The 24,556-nt window shown below is 40.9% G+C and overlaps 1 protein-coding gene across 2 annotated transcripts in view; it reads left to right on the top strand.

The window, feature by feature from the left end:
- The first annotated feature begins 27 nt into the window (after positions 1-27).
- LOC121279168 (F-box only protein 43-like) overlaps positions 28-24,556 on the top strand; it is a 31,189-nt gene continuing 6,660 nt past the window's right edge. Inside the window, exons 1-4 of one of the 2 annotated variants that reach the window (XM_041190160.1) lie at positions 47-135; positions 17,296-17,384; positions 18,415-19,926; positions 21,513-21,615. In XM_041190160.1, the coding sequence (XP_041046094.1) occupies positions 18,452-19,926; positions 21,513-21,615 (1,578 nt within the window). In that variant the 5' untranslated portion in view covers positions 47-135; positions 17,296-17,384; positions 18,415-18,451. Of the gene's footprint in view, positions 136-17,295; positions 17,385-18,414; positions 19,927-21,512; positions 21,616-24,556 lie in introns of both variants that reach the window. The other variant, XM_041190161.1, reaches the window with a different exon arrangement.

The following is a 24,556-nucleotide window of genomic DNA, read 5'->3' on the forward strand; positions in this document are numbered from 1 at the left end:
AAGTAAAGAAACCTTCAGTGTAACGGACAGGGACTCAGGGAAAGAGAGTGAGGAATGTGGGCTGGGTTTAACAGGAGGGTCTTTATTTAAAGTGTAGTCGGGGCTGTGGCTGACCGTTCCTCCTGCACCAGCTGTGTAAGTACCTGTGTTTCATGGTTTAAATGGTGGTTAATCTAATTCTCCCTGGGTTCGCTGCCGTGCGTTCCTGCTAATCTCACTAGCTGTGACTTTTTATACATCTGTAAACATTTTTTTTGGTTATTTTCTTGGCGGCGGGGGGGAAGGAAGTATTCAAATTTATACGAAGTGAAAAGTTTGACTTCCCGCCACCGGTTGGGTGGTGGGACAGGAAAAGTTTGGACTTGAGTAATGGGGGGGGGGGAGAAGCACGTTTCTCAGTGGTCAACTGCTTTTTTTTTAAGGACTGAATTGCTTCACTGGAGAGGAGCTGTGTCGTGGTTTCTGCTTGTCTGTGTGTGCACATCTTGGTTGTGAGGGAAAAAAAAGAGTGACCTTGGCGAAAATCTGTAATTTGAGCTTGATATTCCAGTTCTTTGCACAGCTAGCAAAGCCTGAAATAATGCTTAATGGATTTTGGTCCTTAGCTTGACTCTGAATTGCCTTTCCTGGCTGTAGTGTAGGACTTTAAGTAAAACGGGCATTTTTTTTTCTTAATTTTTTTTAAGATTGTATGGTGTAAGTATTAAAGGAGTGTGACAGTGCAAAGTAAAAAATGCTAATTTGCTACTTGAACCCTTTTTTGGATTTTCTGTTCAGTTGTGAGGCTTCGAGTTAGTGCTTGAAGCAGAAACTGTCAACATTCAAAATTAGAATGGGTAGGTTATTGAAGCATGCGGGATATGTGGATGAAGAGAGATGGGAACAACGATTTGCATCCATATAGGGCCTTTTTAATGTGGTAAAGCACGCCAAGCTGCCTCATGTGCACCATCAAACAAAATTTGACAGTGCCACAATTGGATAGAACTTAGAAGCAAGAGCAGGAGTAGGCCATTCAGCCCTTTAAGCATGCTCTGCAATTCGATAAGATCATGGCTGATCTGATTGTGGTCTCCTTTCTGCTCCCTCCCCCAAACATAGCCCTCAACTCCCTTGCCTATCAAAAGTCTAACTCAGCCTTGAACAAATTCAATGACCCAGTATCCACTACATTTTGGTGACCAGAATTCTGCAGACTAATAACCCTCAGAGAAATAAATTCACTTAATTTCTGTCTTAAAAGGGAGATCTCTTCTTAAACTGTCCCCATGCTCTAGTCTTCCCCACAAGAGGAAGCATCTTCCTGGTATCCACCTTATCAAGTCTCCTCAGAATCTTCTATGTTTCAGTAAGATCATCTCTCGTTCTTCTAAACTCTATTGAGGAAAGGCCCAACCTGTTCAAACTTTCTTCATAACATAAGCCCTTTATCCCAGGAATAAGTCGAGTGAACCTCTGAACTATTACTAACACAATTATATCCTTTTTCAAATAATGAGACTCAAACTGTATACAGTACTCCAGATGTGGTCTTGCCACACGTTAGGATAAATGACCAAAAGCTTAACCATAGAGGTAGGTTTGAAGAAAGACCTTTTTAAAAGAAGTGGTTTGCATTTTGGCAGCTGAAAGCATGGCTACCATTTATGACATGATTAAAATGGGGAGTGCAAAGAGACCAGAATTGGATGAGTGCAGTTCTTTTGATGGTCATATGGCTGGAGAAGGTTACAGAGATGTTGAGGGTTGAGACCATGGAGGGATATGAGAATTTTAAAATTGTATTAGCCCAGCAATACTCCACTGTTGGACACAAGGGAGATTTTCCTTGTTCATGAATCACCTAAAAGCTAGCATGCAGGTACAACAATCAATAAGGAAGGCTAATGGTATATTGGCCTTCATCGCAAGGGGATTTGAGTACAGGACTAAGGATGTCTTGCTGCAATTGTGTAGAGCCTTGATGAGGCTGCACCTGGAATATTGTGTACAGGTTTGGCCTCCTTATCTAAGGAAGGATATACTTGCAATAGAAGGAGTGCAATGGAGGTTCACCAGACTAATCCCTGGGATGGTGGGATTGTCCAATGATGAGGTTGAGAAAACTGGTCCTGTGCTCTTTATAGTTTCAAAGAATGAGAGGTAATCTCATTGAAACTTACAAAATTCTTACAGGGAACTGTTATGACCCAGAAGGAGGCCATTTCACCCATCATGTCTGCAACAGCTCTTCAAATAAGCATCTCATCTAGTGCCATTCCCCCACCTTCTCCATGCAACCCTGTACATTCTTCCTTTTTAGATAACAGGAGACGTAGTCTCAGAATAAGGGGCAGGCCATTTTAAAGACTGAGATGAGGAGGAATTGTTTAACTCAGAGGGTGGTGAATCTTTGGAATTCTCTACCCCAGAGGACTGTGGAAGTTTAATCATTGAGCATTTTTAATACAGAAATCAATAGAATTGTGGCCACTAATAAAATAAAGGGACATGGAGAAAGTGTGGGAAAGTGGCATTGAGTTAAATGATCAGCCATGATCAAATTGAATAGTGCAGCAGGTTTGAGGGGCTGAACAGTCTACTCCTGTTCCTATGTGTGACAGGATTTGATGTGAGTTGGGATATGGGCAAATGGGATTAAACCTGTCTGCTTGTGTGGAAGGTAAACACTGAAAAGGATTGGTTGTTCTGTCTCTATGTTGTAATTTTAAAAACAGGATTTAAAAAAAAATCCAATGATTTACTTGGCTTGATTCACACAGATGAGGAAGGCCATTTAGTTAATCACTCCTGAACGAATGACTTGGAGAGGACAGAGTTGGAAAAATTTCTAAGGTGATTCATTGGATGTGGAAATTCAGAACCAAGTCAATGCTCTAATAGACTTGACAATCTGATACCCGAACCAAGAAGACCTGTTGTGCTTCAATATATTATAGCGATTGTGTCTATCTCTCCAATAAAACCTGGAAGGGAAACATGTCACTGGGGAACGGAATTTTTTCCATTCTTAGGGATAAGCCTGCACCATCATTTTCCACAGGCTGATGGGTATTGTTAATATGCTACCAGAATATACCAGAAATTTCACTAGATACCAATCAGGTTTGCCATTGGACATGTTGGATTACATGTTTCACTGACAATCCATATGATCTTGTTCAGTTAGCTATTGCACATCACTCTCTCCTGCCAATGCAATATGGCCGCCTTTGCTTGCTCACTAGTCAGCACAAAGATCACTGCTGTGCCCAGTTTGCCAGAAAGCCTTTAAATGGAAATATGTTTATCCTTTAGTTACAGCATCCCACTTTATTATACAGTACAAAGGAGGACAGGATGAGAGTCAGTGAGTTAGGGCTGAAAGACACAGTCAGACAAAGCTATTGGTTTCAGGAAACTTTGTAAAATCTCGTTTTACCTACAACACCTTTTATTAGAGAGGCAGTAGATGTAGTCTTATTTCTCACCGATATTGTATCAGAGGTAAACACAGTATTAATCCCACACTCGGGGGCAGTATCAGTGAGTAACTGTAAAGTCCCATATTTAACCCTTTCTTGCCTGTTATAATCTCTGCAGACTTCAGGTAGAATTTATTTATTCGCAAATCCTGTCGGCTCAATTTTTGTTCCATCTCTGATCGTTTTCTGCAAATTCATTTCCTGCCTACAATGTTTTGGGCACAGCAGAGTGACATCCGAATGGACCAGTGTTCATGTACAGAGGCCATGTTGCATTGGCAGGAGACACTAACCTGTAACTTTGAGCTCTGCAGTGTCGGATTTGGGGTCGGTACCCCAAAGGTGCACTGGGAAGTTCCCAGGTAAGGATTTGCATGGCAATTGCCCAGCAGTGCGCACTTCCTCTGGACAATTGTGCTGGGAACCATCTGAAAATGCGGTTTAAATCGCAAACTTCCAATGGTTCCACCAGGGTTATACCAATAGCTACTTAGAAGAATTTAAAACCTTTCCAACTTCTGAGTAGTTATTGTAAAAAACCAGACTGACCCCATGGTACTCTCCCCCCCCCCCCCCCCACAGCCCACCCTGCCAACCTCCAATCAATCCCGCCCCCCTGCCCCGAAACTATCCACTTACCTTCCCCCGGCCTGTCAATTTCCCTGGCCCTTTAAACTTCGCTGCTTTATGGCAGCAAGTGCTGTAAAAAAAGGGGGGTGGGGCCTCTTTTGAATCTACTGACATCGTTCTTTGACATCGCTGAGGCCTGTGAGGAGCCTTTCGCTGCAGGCCCCAAGCGGTTGCAGTGAATGGAAGTGCCAATGTAATTTTCAAGACGAGGTAAGTGGGTATTTCTTCTAATTCCTGTGGGCCAGCAGTTTCCGACGCTATTCGGAAGTTATGGCCCACTGTGTTGGTAGGCAGGGAATGTATGCAGGTCTTAACATCGTTAACTTTTTAAATATTTTATAACTACAAATGAATAGCATAAAAATTATTAAATAGTTACATTTCCACTAACGATGTTCAAACAGAATAGGCACCAAACAATTACTGCACTCTCACCACCACCAGCCCTGCACCCACCTCCTAATTTTTTTTTCTCTTTCATTTACGGGATGTGGGGGTTGCTCACTATGTGAGCATTTATTGTACATCCCTAAATTGCCCTTGAGAAGTTGGTGGTGAGCTACCTTTCTTGAACTGCTGCAGTCCCTGTGGCAAAGGTATACCCACAGTGCTTTTAGGGAGAGAGTGCCAGGATTTTGACGCAGTGACAGTGAAGGAATGGCGATATATTTCCAAGTCAGGCTGGTGAGTGGCTTGGAGGAGAACTTCCAGGCGGTGGTGTTCCCATGTATCTGCTGCCCTTGTCCTTCTAGATAGTAACTGTCGTGGGTTTGGAAGGTGCTGCCTAAGGAGTCTTGGTGAGTTTCTGTAGTGCATCTTGTAGATGCTGTGTGTCAGTGGTGGAGGGAGTAACTGTTTGTGGATGAGGTTCCAATTAAGTGGGCTGTTTTGTCCTGGATTGTATTAAGCTTCTTGAGAGTAGTTGGAGCTGCACTCATCTGGGCAAGTGGAGAGTTCCATCACACTCCTTACTTGTGCCTTGTAGATGGTGGACAGGCTTTGGGGAGTCAGGAGGTGAGTTACTCACCCTAGGGTTTCTAGCCTCTGACCTGCTCTTGTAGCCACAGTATTTATGTGGTTAGTTCAGTTCAGTTTCTGGTCAATGGTAGCCCCCAGGATCTTGATAGTGGGGGATTCGACAGTGGTAATGCCATTGAATGTCAAGTGGTGATAGATTCTCTCTTGTTTGAGATGGTCATTGCTGGACAGTTGTGTGGCGTGAATGTTACTTGCCTCTTGTCAGCCCAAGCCTGAATATTGTCCAGGTCTTGCTGCATTTGGACATGGACTGCTTCATAATCTGAGGAGTTGTGTTGGACATTGTGCAATTATCAGCGAATATTCCTACTTCTGACCTTGCGATGGAAGGAAGGTCATTGATGAAGCAGCTGAATATGGTTGGGCCTAGGACACTAGCCTGAGGAACTCCTGCAATGATGTCCTGGAACTGAGATGATTGACTTCCAACAACCATAGCCATCTTCCCTTTGTGCTAATTATGACTCCAACCATTGGAGAATTTTCCCTCTGACTCCCATTGACTCCAGTTTCACTTGGGCTCCTTGATGCCACGCTCGATCAGATGCTGCCTTGATGTCAAGGACAGTCACTCTCGCCTCACCTCTGGAGTTCAACTCTTTTGTCCATGTTTGAACCAAGGCTGTAATGAGGTCAGAAGCTGAATGACACTGGCGGAACCCAAACTAAGCAGGTTGTTGCTAAGCAAGTGCTGCTTGATAGCATTTTTTTTGAGCCTTTCCATCACTTTATTGATGATCAAGAGTAGACTGATGGGGTTGAAATTGGCCAGGTTGAACTTATGCTGTGCAATACATGGGCAATTTTCCACATAGCTGAGTAGATGCTGGTATTGTAGCTGTACTGGAACAGCTTGGCTAGGGATGTGGCAAGTTCTGGAGCACAAGTCTTCGGTACTATTGACTGAATATTGTCAGGGCCCATTGCCTTTGCAGTATCCAATGCCTTCAGCCATTCCTTGATATCACGTGGAATGAATTGAATTGGCTGAAGACTGGCATCTGTGATGCTGGGGACCTCTGGTGGAGACTGAGATGGATCATTCGCTTGGCAATTCTGACTAAAGATTGTTGCAAATGCTTCAGCCTTATCTTTTGCACCCATGTGCTGGGCTCCTCCATCATTGAGGATGAGGATATTTGTGGAGCCACCTCCTCCAGTGAGTAATTTAATTGCCCACCACCATTCACGACTGGATGTGGCAGGGCTGTAGACCTTGGGTCTGATCCGTCGGTTGTGATATCACTTGGCTCTATCACTTGCTGCTTATGCTGTTTGGCATGCAAGTAATCCTGTGTTGTAGCTTTACTAGGTTAACGCTTCATTTTTAGGTATGCCTGGCGCTGCTCCTGGTATGCCCTCCTGCACTCTTCATTGAACCAGGGTTAATCCCCCATACTTGGTGATAATGGTAGAATGGGGGATATGCCAGGCCATGAGGTTGCAGATTGTGGTTGAGTACAATTCTGCTGATAGCCCACAGCGCCTCATGGATGCCCAGTCTGGAGTTGCTAAATCTGTTCAAAAACTATCCCATTTAGCAAGGTGGTAGTGCCACACAACATGAAGGGCATCCTCAATGTGAAGCTGGCACTTCATCTCCACGAGGCCTGTGCGGTGGTCATTCCTACTGATACTGATCCATTTATTCCTGCTTTGTTTTCTGTCCTTTAACCAATTGTCTATCCATGCTATTATATTACCCCCAACCCCATGAGCATTTATCTCATACAACAGCCTTTTATGTGGCATATTTTTTATCTGTTGATGTTTTAAAAGGTCAGACCTGAAACCTGAACTGTTCTTCATTCCACAGATGCTGCCAGACATACTGGTTATTTCCAACATTTTTGCTTTCACGTTGTTTATTTTTTAATTCTGGGAAGTGGAGTGGGGGAAATAATTGAAATGTTAGTGACTAATGTGATTGGCTTCTGTGTAAGAAGTAGAAGACAATAGTGGATGAGTAAAAGCTGAGAAGGCTGGACGAAAAACAGTGTTAAGGAATATGGCCAAAATTAACTGCAGAAAAGTTATCAAGCACATCACCATGTGAGATGCTGCAAATAAAAAATATATTCCTATCAAGTGATAGTTTCAGTTAATTAAACAAAATTAAAAGGGTAGCATATAATGAAACCAGGCCTAACAATAAGGATGAAAATGAAATATGTCGAGGGATTTGGAGGAGAGATGAAACGGGTCAAAATAACATGACGGGTTGGAGCTAGCAATTGTATGAAAGTCCTTCTTTCCCCCTAAGCATATGAAAAGTGAGAATAATTGAAAGGCTAGATCTGCTCAATCATTGGAGGAGGAATTTAATTGTGAATGATGCAGGCTAGAAGGGCTGAATGGTCCACTGCTGTGATTCAGTTCTAAGTCATATGAAGTTATGGTTTGTGTTGGAGCAAAATTACTTTGTATCAGTGTTTTTAAAAATGGTGGAAGTGAAACTGTAAGTGTATTGTAGTTGTGAACTGAGACTGGAGGTGAGTGTTGTGGTAGCATGGGTGAAGCCATTGACCCATTTGTAATGTGGGTTTTGAAATCTGGACAAACCTAATGGGGAAAGAGATGATGGGTGATGTGGGACTTGGTAAAGTAAGTGGCAGGTGGTCTAAAGTTTTCGATGAGTTGGAGTCTATATAAGGAGCATAGGAGGGACTTGGAACCTTGGAGAGGATTATGTCTGTTTGCATGTCTGGTTGCAAATACTACCATCATTCAGAGCTGTTCCTAGTGATTGAGTCTTTTGGCACTATACCCCTATTACCCCTTGAACCATGTGACCATGAATTAAGAGAAAAAACATTCGTCTCTGGACCATGAAATGTGTGCCAGTGGTGTGTGTTTTTCTGTTCATTGCCTGTTTATTTGTACGCTTGGTTTTGATTTTTTTCAACATTGATTTATTTTCTGTTTCAGTATCTTGCTTGTTTTACATGGTACTTCCGCATATGCATTCCTGTTTAGTTCAATATTAAGTTGTACCATCATGCAATCACAGAATGCAACAGAAGCCATTTGGTTTTCAGCGAATTAACAGAATTGCGAATGTGATTCCAAAAGATGAAATGCTGAAATCTTTCCTGAATAACTTGTAGCAAAGGCGAATGAGTTCTCAATCCACCCCTTCTTTTGAGCCAGGTGTCCATTGTTGCTACTATCAGTTAATTCCATGTGCCTCCAACTCGCCAATCTCATTTCTGGCACTCTGTTTTTACACATATGCATCCAAACCTCCTCTGCCCGTTTTGCATTTCCCTCCTAACTGATGCCCCCCTGTTTCTGAACTTCTCTTTATTTTAATACTATTAATCTCTCCTAGTTCTCTCAGCACTTTTCCCCTCTAATGTTTCATCCTGGTGCTAGCAAAACTAGTTTAAACCCTCTACAACACCAGTTACTCACATTGGTTCCAACGCTGTCCATCTTGCTCAAATCTCTCCTGTGCCAGAAATGTGAAACACTCGCTCTTACACGATTTGTTCAACTGCAAATTAGCATGCTTAATGTAGGGCACGGTATAAATCAAGAAATTAGAGGTGCGTGTAACAGTGATAATACAGTAATGATGGGGTACTTTGATCTACATATAGACCGGGTAAGCCAAATTAGCACTAATGCTGTGGAGGATGAATTCCTGGATGGGTTTTGTAGAACAGTATATTGAGGAACCAACTAGAGAACAGGCCACATTAGATCTGTTATTATACAATGAGAAACTGCTCATTAAACTTGTTGTAAAGGAGCCTTTGGGGAAGAGTGACCAAAATACGCTGGAATTTTACATTCAGTTTGAATCCGAAACCAGGGCCTTAAATCTAAACAAAGGCAACTATGAAGCTATGAGGGGCTAGTTGGCTGTGGTATTTTGAGAAAAGACATTACAAGGTATGATGGTAGACAGGCAATGGCTAGCATTTAAAGAATTTATACATGGTTTACAACAAATATACATTTCTTTGAGGCACAAAAATTCAATAGGAAAAGTGATCCAACCACAGTTAACAAGCAAAGTTGAAGATTGTATTAATTTAAAGGAAGAAGCTAATAAAGTTGCCAAAAAAAATAGTAAGCCTGAGGGTTGGGAGCCTTTTAGAATTTGGCAAAAAGAGGACCAAGAAACTGATAAAGAAAGATAAAATAGAATGAGAGTAAACTGGTGAGAAACAAAAATGGACTGTAAAAGATTCTATAGGTATGTAAAAAAAAAAAGGAAAAGATTAGCAAAGACAAATTTGGGCCCACTACAGGCAGAGACAAGAGAAATTATAATGGGGAAATGGCAGAGAAAATGAACAGATACTTTGTGTCTGTCTTCACAAAGGAAGGTTAAAAATGCCTCCCAGAAATACTGGAAAACCAAGGGACTAGTGTGAATGAGGAACTGAATGAAACTTGTATTATTAAAAAAAATAGTACTGGAAAAGGGGATTGAAAGTTGATTAATCCCCTGGACCTGATGTTGAAAGAGGCTGGGTCCATTGGTGGTCATCTTCTGGGATTCTTTAGATTTTGGAATGGTTCCTGTAGATTGGAAGGTAGCAAATGTAACCCCACTATTTAAGAAAGGGAGAAAATGGGGAACTACTGACCTATTAGTCTGACATATCAGTAGTAAGGAAAATGCTAGAATCTACAAATAAAGACTGATAACTGAACACTTAGAAAATTTGACAGAGTTAAAGTGGATTTATGAAGGCGGAGTCACGTTTGACAAACCTGTTAGTTTTTTGAGGATACAACTAACAGAATAGATAAGGATGAGCCAGTGGATGTGCTGTATTTGGATTTTCAGAAGGCCTTTGATAAGGCCCCACACAAAAGGTTAGTAAACAAAATTTGAGCACATGGGTTTGGGGATAATATACTGGCATGCATTGAAGGTTGCTTAACGGACAGAAAACAGTGGGAATAAACAGATCGTTCTGGGGTTGGCAGGCTGCCACTAGTGGGGTACTGCAAGGATCAGTGTTTGGGCCGCAGCTGTTCACAATCTATATCAATGATTTGGATCTGGGAACCAAATATAATATTTCCAAGTTTGCTGATGACACAATTAGGTGGGAATGTGAGAAGGTTGTAAAGAGGCTTCAAGGGGGTAGACAGGCTAAGTGAGTGGGCAAGAACACAGCAGATGGAATATAATGTGAAGTTAACTACTTTGGTAGGAAAAATAGAAATGCAGGATATTTTTTTAAATGGTGACAGATTGGGAAATGTTGATGTCCAAGGACGTCCTTGTTCATGAGTCACTGAAAGCTAACATGCAGGTGCAGCAAGCAATTGGGAAGGCAATGGTATGTTCGCCTTTATTGCAAAAGGGTTTGAATGAAGATGTTTGCTGCAATTGTATGAAGCCTTGGTGAGATTGCATCTGGAGTATTGTGGGAAGGATATACTTGCTATAGAGTGAGTGCAACAAAGATTCACCAGACAGGACAATCCTGCCATCCCTGGAATCTATGGGCAGAGATTGAGGAGACTGGGCTTGTATTCTCTAGAAGAATGAGTGGTGATCTCATGAAACATACAAAATGCATACAGGGTTCGACAAGGTAGATGCAGGAAGGAAGCTTCCCTGGGGTGGTGGTGGGGGGCCAGCAGACTTGGTAAGGGGTAGGCCATTTAGGTCTGTGATGAGGAGACATTTCTTCATTGAGGGTGGTGAAACTTTGGAATTCACTACTCCATAGAGCTGTGGCAGCTTAGTCATTGAGTATGCTCAAGATGGAGATCAATCAAGACATCAAGGGATATTGGGATAGTGTGAGGAAAATGGCATTTTGAAGGTAGATCAGCCTTGAATGGCCTCCTGTTTTCTGTGTCCCTGTGTTCATCCTGCTACACCTATATTCAGTAGCACACGATTTTGGAAGTAATCCAGAGATTATTATCCTTTTGAGGTCCTTCTCTTTGACTTCAGCTGGACTGGTTCCTTGGCTCCTGGCACTTTGTGGGACCTCAACCATTTCCCATACTAATATTGATTCCAACATGGACCACAACATGTGACTGCTTCCCCTGCCCCACTGAATGTTCTGCACCTCGTTGGTGAGGTCCTCTACTTTTCCTCCGGCACCACACCATGCAGAACTCACAACGCTTTTAGAAACGCCTGGCAACCTAATTCCTCTGACCACTGCATTTTAACACTTTGCTGTGCCCCCACACCGTGTATTCATCTGCCCCCTGGTATCGTGGATGTGCTCTATATTGCACACTGCTGAGGTGTCATCACCGCCACACCCTCCGATATTCTGCACTAAAAATAATTTTTGAGCACCACACTCCCAGAGGAATCCTGCACTCTTGCCTCTTTCTAACCGAGCAGATGAACATCCACTTACTGTCCCCCTGAGCTGCCTCTGGCTGCTGGCAACTGGCAACTCTTTTATCACCAAGTTCTCTGCTCAAGTTCTCAGGCCGAAATTTAACTATTTTGCAAAGAGTAATTAACCAATGTGGAGTAAATTACAAAAAAAAACTGAGTGGTATAAATGGGCTCCGGACAACTAGGTTGTATTTCTGGCAACAGAGAGAGGATTTGGGAGTATGATGAATAGGTAGGGTTGCGATCCTATTTACAGATCTGGGCTTGTGTGAGGAACTTTCCTGTATTGTACTATAAGTAGTTTATTCATTTGTGCGGGGATGGTGAATTTGACAATGTAGAGCTTGGCGAAACATAGACACCTCTCGGCCCTTTTAGTGATTACAGGCAGCCAAAATAATTAATATTTGCATCTGCATTTTAAATTGTGAGCTCCCCAGCGTTGCAGTTGTGCTGCGAAACCAGTTCTCAGGTGCGCTGACGCCACCAGCACCAAACTGTTGACTCCTACGAACTGCACAGGATTGACGCCAAATGTGTAACAAGATAACACCCCACCAGACCAAAACATGCAGTTCAAAAAACTTGGCTTCTCCGTTAAGGATGTAACACGAACGATCACATCAGTGACAAATTTGGTGACATAATTCAGATAACAAATAGTCTTAATGTAATTTTGCGCTAAATGTTGTATATACACCATAGAGAGTTTAGGGCAGCAAGATTACAGTTCGCTGATTAAAGATCTTTTTTCCGTAGTATTTCAGTCTTTTATGAAATCTGTCAGTATCAAAATTCCCAACCAGTGCTCGAAAGGTAAAAAGGCAAGTCTCTTTAAATGTAGCCTACTTGAAGGCGGTTGCTCTGCTTTTTACCTGAGGGACTGGCAGCAACAATATTGATCACCACTGATAAGCTGCTTGTTGTGCTGAGTAAGACCGACAGACTAGTGCTTTTTTTTTATTACCACTGCCTCTCAGCGCACTGTAAACTAGTATCTGTCCCGGAGGAGGCAGTGTATGTGTGTGCGTGTATGTATGGGCTTTTTTTTTGGCGGTCATTTAAACTGGTTTAGCGGGCATCTGCAAACGGCTGGGCTGCGTCGCAGTGGCGCAAAATTCAAATCCAAACGAGGGAACCTGCAAAGAGGCTTCGCGTGGAGGCAGCATCTGGTTCCCAAGACGATGGGTTAGGGATTGGAGGGCTGGGCGCGCTCAGGGCACGTTGCTATAGCAAATGCATCTCTTGCAGCAACTCTTCCTCGTCCGGGCACCCCAGTGTAGCCAACTTCATCCATAGCGTTCGTCATAACCAGCTGTGTATATACACCTAGCGTTAACGCCTACGGAAGGGAATAAGTGGAACAACTATATCATTTTGAAAGGTGATCCTGTTTTAAATAGTCAGAAAGTAGTTTCAAAATTCAATTTACATGTTAATCTTTATTGGAATATGTCATGGCATTTCATCTTTTTGCTTGTCTTTGTAGGAGGAGGCTGGGTGCTGCCCTATCCTGAATAAAAGGGTGTTGCACCCCAATGGGGAGAGCGAACTGGTGCTGGTATGGGGCAGTATTTTGTACTTGCTACATTTTCACCAGAAGTCTGTAAGGAACACTTAAAACTTTTCAAGGAACAGCTAAAACCATCGTGCATGTTTCTCCTTTTTTAAGAATGTTAGGGTATACTAAAACTCATTCCCACCCTAAACCATTTTGTCTGTGTTTATTTAATAGTAGTGAGTAAAGGCACTGCTGTGCGGCAAGTGTCAGTGCAGTCGAGGAGGATCTCCGGTTTTAATCCCTATCTGTGATGTTAACTGATCTCTGCCTATTGTTACTGTATGTCGTATTGCCCTTGGTGAGGAGCGGAAGTGTCCCAGGACATGGGTGGATCCTGCTGGAGAGTGGCCCGTTGAGAGTATAAGTAATGTATAATGATGGAGAGGGGGGCAACATTGTTGATTGGACTGCAATTGCTGTTTTGTAAGCACATGTACATAATCCCTAATTGAACGTGTAGCTGTTGATATGTTGAACCTTCAGCTCCGTGTAAAAGCTCAGAAGGAAATATTGGGGCGATGGAAGCTTTAAAGGAGGGTGCTGAGGAGGAGAAGCTGTATTAAACAGTATTTGGTGCTAAGAAAACTTGTAAATACAGTTCCATACAAAAAATGTACAATTGATTAAAGTATATCAAAACTGGGAAATGCATGTTGACTTGATGAAAGAAGCAGTTTCCTTGGTTTTTTTAATCTTTTAAGTGATATTCACATTTGCATCACTTGAATGTTGAACAGTATGCACGACACTTCCGCCTTTTCTCCCTTATCAAATCAAAGGTTTAACACATTTAATTGTACCGATGCAACATTGAAAAATAGCGCTATTTCTGATTTCCCCCGACCCCCAAATGAGCTCTTTATTGATCCAATGAACACTCGCTGTAAATTTAACTATTGTAGAAAAAAATGCGGTATCTTCAAAAATTTATCTGATCTGACTTCTATCGGAGAGGCTGTTTCCAGGTGGACTGCAGGCTGCCCACAGCAGATGATTTTTCTTTAATATTGACTCTTCTACCAACAAAGGTTCTTTTTTCAATTTTGATGCTAGCAGAGAAGCTAAGCCGGTTTAAAACTGCAGCATAGTTCATAATGCAAAAAAGTAAGCTTCAAAAAGTCTTGGATATAATCATATCAGAACAGGAATAGGCCATTCAGCCCCTTTAATGTGTACTGCCATTCAGTTAGCTCATGGATGACCTCAACCTTTACCTGCCTTTGTTCCCTTGCATAGCAAAATCTACCAATCTCAATCCTGAAATATTTAATGTACTCAATCTGGGATCAAATTCCAGATGTCCACTACCTTTTTGTGTGGTGGAGTAGTTGGACAGGGTGCTTCCTGGTTTCGCTCCTTAAATGATGTAGCTCCAACCTTTTTTTTAAAATGATGCACCCCCTGTTATAATACATTCCAGCAGCTGGTGAACATTACCTATCATGATTCTGATCTCTTACACTATTGTGCTGAAAAAGGTATACAGAACTCGGGATTGTAAAAGGTATGAGGTATACTTACAGGACTAGCTAGTGACTTTGAACCTGAGGAAAAATAACCAATATTTAAAACCCAAAATAAGTGAGTCTAATATTGAGGTGTTGCACTCTAAATTTCTTCCTAGCTCATATGTAAGAGGGGTTCAAGAAAGAGACTTACTGACTTCTTGAGGGCAGTTAGAGATGGGCAATAAATGCTGGCCCAGCCAGCAGCAGCCAAATCCATGAAAGAATTTTTTAAAAATCTCACCATAAAGCACATTCCTCAGTCATACCAATATTAAGTCTACATGAGCTCTGAATAGTGCTGTACCTCCCAAAATGTATCTATATGCACCTTTTTATCTGCATTACTCTTGCCCAAGGCAGTTGCATGTGACAGAATGAATCTATCTTGGATCTACTATTATCAAAGATCAACTGCCCTCTGGTGTCAATAGTAAATTCTGTTTAGATGGAAACTCTTTCACCTCAGTCACCTCTGTACCAAAACTAAACTGACCACCATGGACATACATGATCTACAGTTTGCGGATGACTGCAGTGTCGTTGCCCACTCTGCATCAGATTTGCAAGCCACTCTTGATAATCAGCCACCTGGTCAGCCAAATATTCTACCCGCACTGCACCCCCCCGCCCCCAAATATGTGCTGAAGAAGAGACTCTAGAATATGTTGAGCAGTTCCCACACCTTGGCAGCCCCCGTTGATGAGGAAATCCAACACCGCATCAGGTGTGCCAGCACAGCCTTCAACAAAGTATGACAGTGAGTGTTGTCAACACAAGTCCTGGTGTACAGAACACCACACTCTTGGCTGTAGTGAGGCTTGAACTGTGTATCACAACATGAGTGCTGGAGAAATTCCACCAGCAATGCCTCCGCTACATCCCCTGGATTCAATGAGAGAACTGTTGAACAAATGCTAGTGCCCCTTTTGAAGCCAGCTCCACAAATATTCAGGCAAAACCTCTGCAAAATCAACTTCAATGAACTAGACACTGTTCAGATGGCTGAAAATCACCTCCACCTGCCAGGTCCTGTTTTCTCAACTGAGTCAAACGTCCAAAGTTTTGCGGAGGGCAAAGAAATCACTCAAAAGCACTCTGAAGTTTTCCTTAAAGTGAAGGTCTACTTGAAGTGCAGCAATGACTAGGAGGAGCTTGTTATCAATCGTTCGGAACGGTGGCAACTTGTCTGGTGAGCTGCATTATGCTTTGAGTCTTAACGCCTTAATGATGAGGCAGAGAAAGGAAGAAAAGGTAGCAAATCTTGCACTCTGTATCCCAATACCTCATGGGACATCCTGACGCATGTGCCCAAAGATATGTGGGTCTAGAAGGGCCCTGTTCAGCCACCTGAACATCCATGGCAGAAATACATTTTCCTGAGTAGATATCATGCTTGAATCTTCAGGCAGTTGGTGACAATGGAAGAGAATCAGTCTGGCTTTTGTAGTTTGACCAGCATGCAGTTGTGGATGAAAATGAGAGCTGACCTGCACAATAGTGTAAGAAGCCCAATACTGCTGTGATGTGCCATTTGGTAGCTGACAAATGTTGTGAATTATAACTGCGATTACAAAACTAATTGTCCTAATTACAATTTTCCTGTCTTATCAAATTTACTAGCTAATTACTTTGTCATTTTTATGTTTGCTGATCCTCCACTTTTGTTTTTGCACTTCCCAGGCACTGAATTTCACTACTGTATGCCTTTGAGATTATGCTAACTTGGGAATTAAAACAGAGCTTTATCTTTTTGGTTTACTATGCCTTTTACTAGTTGAACTGTTGGGCAATAGGGAAGTTCACAGCTCCAATTTCAGATCAATGGTAATATCGCTAGCCAATGGATATGATGCAGTTTACATCTATATATTTTGCACTCTGTGAAATTGACTCTCTTCGCCTTCCCATTTGTGGCTATCTTAGACTCCTTTAAAATAGATTAGGTTATGAAGATGATACCTTTTATAAAATGCAGGTGAAGGCTGTGTATAAACAGTTTTCAGAAGAAATCTGATTTTTCTTGAGCAAGAGAAATTGGATTCATGCTTTGGCTTGACAGACAAGTACCATTTCTGAGACATGAAGAATGGTATGTAGTTATTGATCAGTTTGTTACTAACACTGTTCCTTGGTCCTTTTTTAAAAAAACATCTGATTTATCTTTGTTAACAAAATGTCAAGTGTCAAACGTCTGTAACCCTTCCTATCTGATTTCTAAAAATATATGATCTTGTGTTAAGCTTAGTGTTTCTACATAAAATGACAGTTCTGAAAGATTGGCTTATTTTAGCAAGCATGTAGGAAGTACATTGCATCTCCTCCTCTTTCCCAAATCTTGTCAAATAAACAATCTTGACCAAACAGCCAAATTTTCAATTCCTTAAAGTAAGGTGCCATGGGGGTTGGGAGGGGTAAAGTATACATTGATTTTATATTTGTGAAAATGTCCCAGCGAAGCAGTTGCAACAGATGTCGGACTTCCCTTGATTTAAAAAGCACAAAGTTCAGACCTTTGATTCCCAAATGGCCAACTCAGTTGGGATTCAAATGTGCCAAATACAACTCTAGAGGCACGTTGTGATATTACCAGAGAGGGATGATCTTTTTACAAAGTTTTTAAGGTGCATAATTTTGTTTTAAATGCTACTTCAAGCTCAGTACAAGTGGGGTGGAAGAAGTATATTAAGCCAGCTACATGTATAGAATTAAAAGAAAACACTTCATTTTATTTTTGTTTTCTTCTCTCCCACATAGTTTATCCATGTGCTTTTGGTTGCTTCTTTTCGATCACAGCACTGGTTCCAAAATATGGAATAGGAATGTGCCACGAGTCCAAAACCACAGTGAGGATTTGAGTTTTTTTAAATGTGACTTGTATGCTTGTTAATTTAGATGCTTTTTCTTTTAATAGGTAAACTTTCTGGTGGAATTAATTTCAAGTATGCCTATTGAAACATACAAAATTCTTACAGTGCATGACAAGGCATAGGCAGGAAGGATGGCCTCCTTGGCTTGGGGGGTGGGGTGGGTGGGGGGGGTCATCTAGAACCAAGCGCGACAGTCTCAGAATGAGGGACAGGCCATTTAGAACTGAGGTGAGGATTTTTTTTTTATTCAGAGGGTGGTGGAATTCTCTGCACCAGAGGGCTGTGGAGGCTCAGTCGTTGAGTATGTTCCAGACCGAGATTTTCTCATTTAAAAATATCAATATGGGAAAAATGCAGGAAAATGATGAAGTAGAAGATCGACCACGATCTCGTTGAATGGTGGACCGTACTTGAAGGGCTGAATGGCCTACTCCTCTTATTTCTTATGTTCTTATAAAGTGTTAAAGTATTCTGAGCGATTGAACATCATTGTACTCCAAGTTAACCTGAAAATGTAGATCTTGGGCATTGCACCCTACATTACATGGCTGTGTATTCCCAGTGAACAAACGAGGAAGAATTGAGTCCAGTGAGATATTCTTTTCTTAGAAAGAAGCATCTGAGTTCACAGCCTCTAGGAATCTAGTGGCTTGCCTGGTAATTTTGAAATGTGTAAAAAGTTTCACTTTAGATTGAAAAGATGCCAGTTAACTGATCAAAAATGTAATGCAATTTAAATTTGAGTTACTTCAAGCCATTTGATCAGATATGAGGGAATGGTTAGAATCAAAGTTTAGGAAAAGGGCAACCACCAAGCACAAAAATAGGATAACCGTATTTCTGACTGGCAATCTAAATTTCTACATTTGCTCTAGGTCTGTGTTGATCCTATAAATTGGTGTGAAAATTCAAGAATTATAAATGAATTTTTTGGCTTGATCCAGAATTTCAATTTATCAAATTAATTTTTTATTTTAAATATAACAGCCATTTGTTTCTTTTTTAGGATTGGAAACCCTAGTTGTGTTGTCTTTTGTGCCAAGATGTTGAAATTACTGAAGCATTCTTGTTTGTCAACTGGCTCTGTGCAACAAGGGGCTGATCCTGAAGACAGTTTTAAATCCTTTGGGCGTAGATCATTAGGACAGGACAGTGGCTATGATGAAACTGAAAGCACAACTCCATCAGCTAATAATTCCAGTGGAACTGTAGGAGAGCTTGAATCACTTATGGCCAATATGTCTCCTGTGGTGTGCAAAGAAAGCCGACTCTATACTGGTAAGCCATCATTCTTTTCAGTTGAAAAAAAATGGCCTGATGGGAAAAGAACCAACTCTACTTCACCAACTCTGTATGAAACACCTAGGACCACTGGCAAGAGGATCACATTACGTCGGCGACTTCTTGAGTCTCGTCTAGCCTCAAGTGGAAGTGTGGAATTGTGCAAAACTGTTAGCCAATGTACTGAAGCTGGTGCAGTAGAATGGCCTTGTACCAGAAAAGGTTATAAAGACTCTTTTTGTTTGAACAGTTCACTGGACTCTCCTGAGCTCTTGAACTCTGAAGCTTTGGCAACCAGCACTTTAAAGAATGTGGAAAGTGACACTTCATATAGAACTAAAAGATATTTGTTTGCACAGCAGCGAACCTCCACAATAGATGACTCAAAGGGTAAAAATGAGTTAACATTTGCTGAATGTGTAACTCTTGATCAATCCACTATATATAATCTTGAATTGAGCAGTTTCTCTTTCTCTGGAGACAATGATGAATGCACTGCAGCTGAGCCCTTTGAGACACCATCTAACTATGGGAAATCTGAAATACATGGAGATGACCAGTTCCTTACTCCAGTGAGCAACTTTGTAGTGAGCTTCCATATAAACTTGTCTGACAGTAGGACATTATCCAAGACCCCTTCACATGGCAAATTGGATACCTCAACAACTGAGGACAGTGGCTATAATTCTGTTGGTTTGGAAAAATCTGATTTCCTTTCAAACCATGAATGTTCCTTCCAGGAGTTGGTACAAAACCAAAAGAGAACACCCAAGATGTTAGATTGTAAAAAGTCTCAAAGAAGTTTGGAAAGAACCAAGCGGTTATCCACTCTCAGTGAGCGAGGTTCCCAGTCTGAGGCAGAAGATGAAAACAGAGGAGCTCATCTACTGAGATCAGATTATAACCTAGAATCTCCCACTAAACAGAATGAGTTGGTGTTTGAGGAAGAAACCCATGAGGAATCTCTGAAGTGCAAGGATTTATCTCGAACTCCTGCTTTACAGTTAGTGCAGGAAATGTGCATGAGAAAAAGAAAAAAGCTTGGGAATACCATTGTGCAAGATCCCAGTCAGTCAGAGGAAAAGCCATTGGGTGAATCTATGCCATCATTATGTAGACTCATTGGCAGGAAAATGGGCTTAGATAAAGTGGATATTCTGAAAGAACTGTTGAACAGGAATCTGACACACGTTCTTACTATAATTTTGTGCCACTTATGTGTAGGAGACCTCTGCAGGTAAGATTGATAATATGTTCTAATCCAGAAGGCAGTTAATAAAGGATAGAACTGGAGAAAATATTTACATTTTTATTATATTTTGGAGTTGCACATTACAAGCATACACCACCTCACCCAACAACCAGTTATAGTCTATAGGGCATTCAAATTAATACCCACCATCTGCAAACAATTAAACACAATTAACAATATGCAAACAGTCTTCAATTCTTTACGTCAGGTTACCAATCTATAGCTAGATTCTTTGCCACCCCCAATAAGAAAACCTTTTTTTTAAACAAACTTGGATGTGTGGTAAATGCACTGCTGTATGGATTCTGCAAATTACTGGAACCTTGGAATAATGGTGTAGGGATCTTTTGTACCTGTTTTCAGTAATCTCACAGTCCACTTTAGCTTTAGAACAATGTTGCCCAATGTACAGCCCGCCGAAGATTTCTATCTGGCCCGCCAATCTTTCATAATGTTAAGATTTCATAGAACTCTTCAGCTGATCCCGAAGGTGTGATGTTTACCGCAACCCAACCTAGCTGTCGTGCCATCATTGGCTGGAGGGTTGCGGCCATTGGGCCAGTATCCAGCTGCACAGTTTCTGATTGGCTATCTTACCTATCAGACCTATCAGTCACTGGCCTGGCGCTTTTCCCCCTGGTTGCAAATAGTTTACTGCAGACAGCATTCTCGCTATTATAGTTGATGATCCACTGAAAAAGCGAAGCATCTTGCAGTTAGACAAGCTAGTGAGACGTTTTCTTTTGTTCCTCCAGGCTCTTAACTGTAGAAAGGATCTTTGTGTTTGAACGCCACCTAGAGAGGCATGTTTCCAATATATGAAGTTCATCTTCATGGACAGCTAATTGTCACTGACAGTGGGACAAATGGAATATTGCAAAAATAATTCTAAATTTACTAAATTCACCCACAATCTGCATCTTTCATTCTTGCTGTGTAGGGCTTATTGTGTCTCTCTTTTAGCCTATCTGGAATACTCCACATCACTACATGAAGTGTGCAGGCAGCCATTGACTACTTGTGCAAGCAAAAACAATGCCAGATATCTCTCTAATTCTAATGTAGTGATGAGAAAGTAAGCTAATAAATTAGTCTTCTCATGTGAAGCTTGTTCATAAAAATGCACCTTTTTTTTGTTTTGATTAGTAGCAAAATGAATTTCTAAAGCTTTATATTTCTGAAACTTGCTCACTGGCCTGAGTGAGAGAGGAATTTAAATGTGACCCCTCATGAAAAGGTTGGACATCCCTGCTTCAAAACATCTGTTTCAAAGATTATAGCTGGGCATTTTGGTGTTTTTGCATACCCTCCAATGCACCAAACCATCTCTCAATTTTTATTTATTCAAGAGAATGTAGATGGTCACCAGCAAGGCTAGCATTTATTGCACTGGAGCCTGGACAAAAATGAAAGAATCTAGCTAGATTGCACCTCTTGACTGAGAATTACTGGACATTGGCTTTAAATGTCATCTGACTATGCTGTGATGTGCAATGTAATTTAAACTTGATGTGTATTTGGCTTGTTGCCACTTTGTTTTGCAAATGAAATGCTTGTTATATTCATACCAGAACAAGGAAGGTGAGCAAAATCTGGAAGAAAATTGTCAAGCAAGATCAGACAGCATATTTTAGGCGGAAGCAATACCTGGATGAAATTAGAATCCTCAGTGTGGTAAGTGGTCCTTTTTTTTTTTTGGCCCTCACTTTATTTTTCCTAAAAGCTAGCTTTATGGTCAGTTTGTGCTTCAATTTAGCAGCAGATGAACTACATGCTGTAAATGTGGCCTTCACTTTTTCTTTCAAAACCCTGTAATTCCTACATAGGATCCACTTTTTAGTAAATTCTACAGCCTTGTCTTAAAAGCATTGAATTTCACAAATTTGTGTTCAGTAGTTTGAAGCAGGCTCTATATTGGTTACCATTTGATTTATATTTTAAGCATAAATGAGACTTAATACGTTATAATATTCAAGCAGCAGTTTCCAAAGAACAATTGAGAATTATACAAACTGTAATTGACCTTTGGTTAGAAGCAATGTTCTCTCTAACCTGCAGAGCAACCCAAAAGTTCCCACTTGCACATTGGCCCCCTTAAGTTATTGTGCAAAATAAAGTTAAAGGGCCCATGCACTTACATGAATTGGCCATGCACTTCAAAAAGAAATTGAGTGTGTTGGTTATAAAGCATTGCCAGTTCCACCGCCGCCTCAAATGTGTCTACACCTGTGTGGTGTTATTCCTGGTGCATCTACACTGAGTGACCTAAACCTCCTAAGTTATACCCCAAAAAACAGAGCTACAGGTATAAATAACCTGAGATATGTGGAGGACATAGTAATTACAGTAGATGCAGAGGAAAATTAAGACACTCTCAGGATTGTAACAAACCATAAACAGATTTTTGATTATCATTAAACTGCAGCAAAACAGTATGCTTGGTAATATCAAAGAAAAGGATTACACCTCAACACAAAATAACATGAATCAAAAGAAATGAAACAAGTGGAATAATTTTCATATCTGGGTAGCCTAATAACATTTGATGGGAAAAGTGATCAAGACATCAGGAAATACGTAGCACATGTAAATGTGTGTGTCAGACCTCTTAGGAATGAGAACATCTCTATGGAAAGCAGAATGAGATTACTAAAATGCTACATCTGGTCAACGTTGCTTTATGGATGCTAAAGTTTGAGATACATGATTAGGATTAATTGGACAATACACACTTAATGAAGTTTTAAGGAAAGCAGGCACACAAGAAAAACTTTTGTAAATGATCACCAAGAGGCAACTATAATTGTTTGGGCATGTCCTTAGGAGAGAAAAACTAGAACATCTGGTAATGACTGGTAAAATTGAGGGTAGCAGAGCAAGAGAGCCAAAGGAGAAAATATACCAATAGCTTAAGGAAGTCAACAGGTACAAATTTGAGTTGTTAGCTGTTATCAAAGAATGTGAAAGTTGGGGAGCCATGATTATGTTGTAAAACACTGCACCTGAAGAAGTTAGAATTAGTCATAAACCTATAGCATAGCAGCCTTTATAAACTGAAAAATAATAAAAGGGAACTAGTGTTTAGTTATATTTCAGCAACTTGCACATTCCCATAAAGCTGTAGACAGCTCTGAGTTTCACATGTATTTTTTCTGTCCTCTAACAACATGTGTCCTCACTATTGCAAAACTGATTATATGTCAACATGAGAATTGAAAAACCGGAGGTTTTGCAGAATAGCGTCTGACCAAAAGGCTTAGGGTCAATTAACTCTTGCAATGCCGAATCCCTGAAAAGCCCATGTTCTTAGTTACATGGTAGTATCTGGAATGTGATAACTTCACCCTATGTCAACATAACAATTCAGCCAACTCATCCAATGTTATGGTGAGATTAGGCAAATTTTAAATAGCATTGATAATTAAAATGTTAAAATATTTTGGGCTCAGTCTAGTGATGCCCTAATACTGTGGCATTCGGGATCTTCTAACCAATTTTAAGGCTTCTGCCTTTGTTTATAGTGCACCTGATCGGCAAACATCTTTGGTTACTTGTGGTGGGCCATCATCTTTCTGACTTCGAATAGTACTTGAGGCGAACAATGGTGCAGTGTTAGACCATAAAATACTAGGATACAAACAGTCTGATTCTTAGACATTTGAGTTTTGAAATCCCCACATGAAGAGTCTAGGCTTGTCTTGCCATTGACAATTTACTTAATCCAGCCTATTTTCAAGGTATTGGATGACATCTACCTTGGGTTGTAAAAAATCTAATTATTGTAGAGGAAGGACCGACAGAGGTATATTCCACAGTTTTGAAGTTGTGGGATAGAATTGGGAGTATAGGGTCTACATAAAATAAATCTCCTTTTTCCACACGAAAAATGTAGGAAAGTAGAAGTCCATGCAGGTCTGTATAATTGAAAGTTAGAAACCAGAAATGTGCTGGGAAACATTTGGATCTAGGTACCATTGGATGTGTAAAAAGAAGCTTCCAGTTGGGAGGACAAAGGGAGAAGAGCTGGACATCAAAATGGGATCATTTATCCACTACTAGCATTTACTCATATCCAACTGGAATGAGAGGGGTAGCTGAACTTCGGGCTATCACTGCCCTGCATTACATATCTCATGCCCAAGTAGAAATAGCATTTAAATCTTGAGTTGGTACAAAGTGAAGGTAAAGCGTTTGGCAAGGAAGATGTAATCAAACTCCTCCCAGACAGCTTTAAAATGAAAGACTTGAATGCACTTTTTTTTCTGAAGATGATGGGCCACAAATGTTTATGGATGTGGAACTATCATTTGAAAGGTTTTGGTTAGACTTGCAGGAGATGTGAATAAACGGTCTCTGAAGAATTGAAAAACTTAATCTGAAATTCATTGAGATTTAGAAAACCAGCTGTGAAATAGCGTATTTTCTGAACAAATCTGACAATTAATTCCACATTCAATCAAAAGGAAACATGAGCTTTGCAAATAAATGGAGGTCCTTTACACAAAGTAGAGGACAGTGCCATGGGGGATTCGAAGTTAATTTGGTGCTAGGTGAATGGCAATAAAGGATGTCTGAATACTGCACAACAATTCTGAAAGAGAACTCAAACTAGAAG

This window comes from Carcharodon carcharias, chromosome 6 (genome assembly GCF_017639515.1).
Source record: "Carcharodon carcharias isolate sCarCar2 chromosome 6, sCarCar2.pri, whole genome shotgun sequence".
NCBI lineage: Eukaryota > Metazoa > Chordata > Chondrichthyes > Lamniformes > Lamnidae > Carcharodon > Carcharodon carcharias.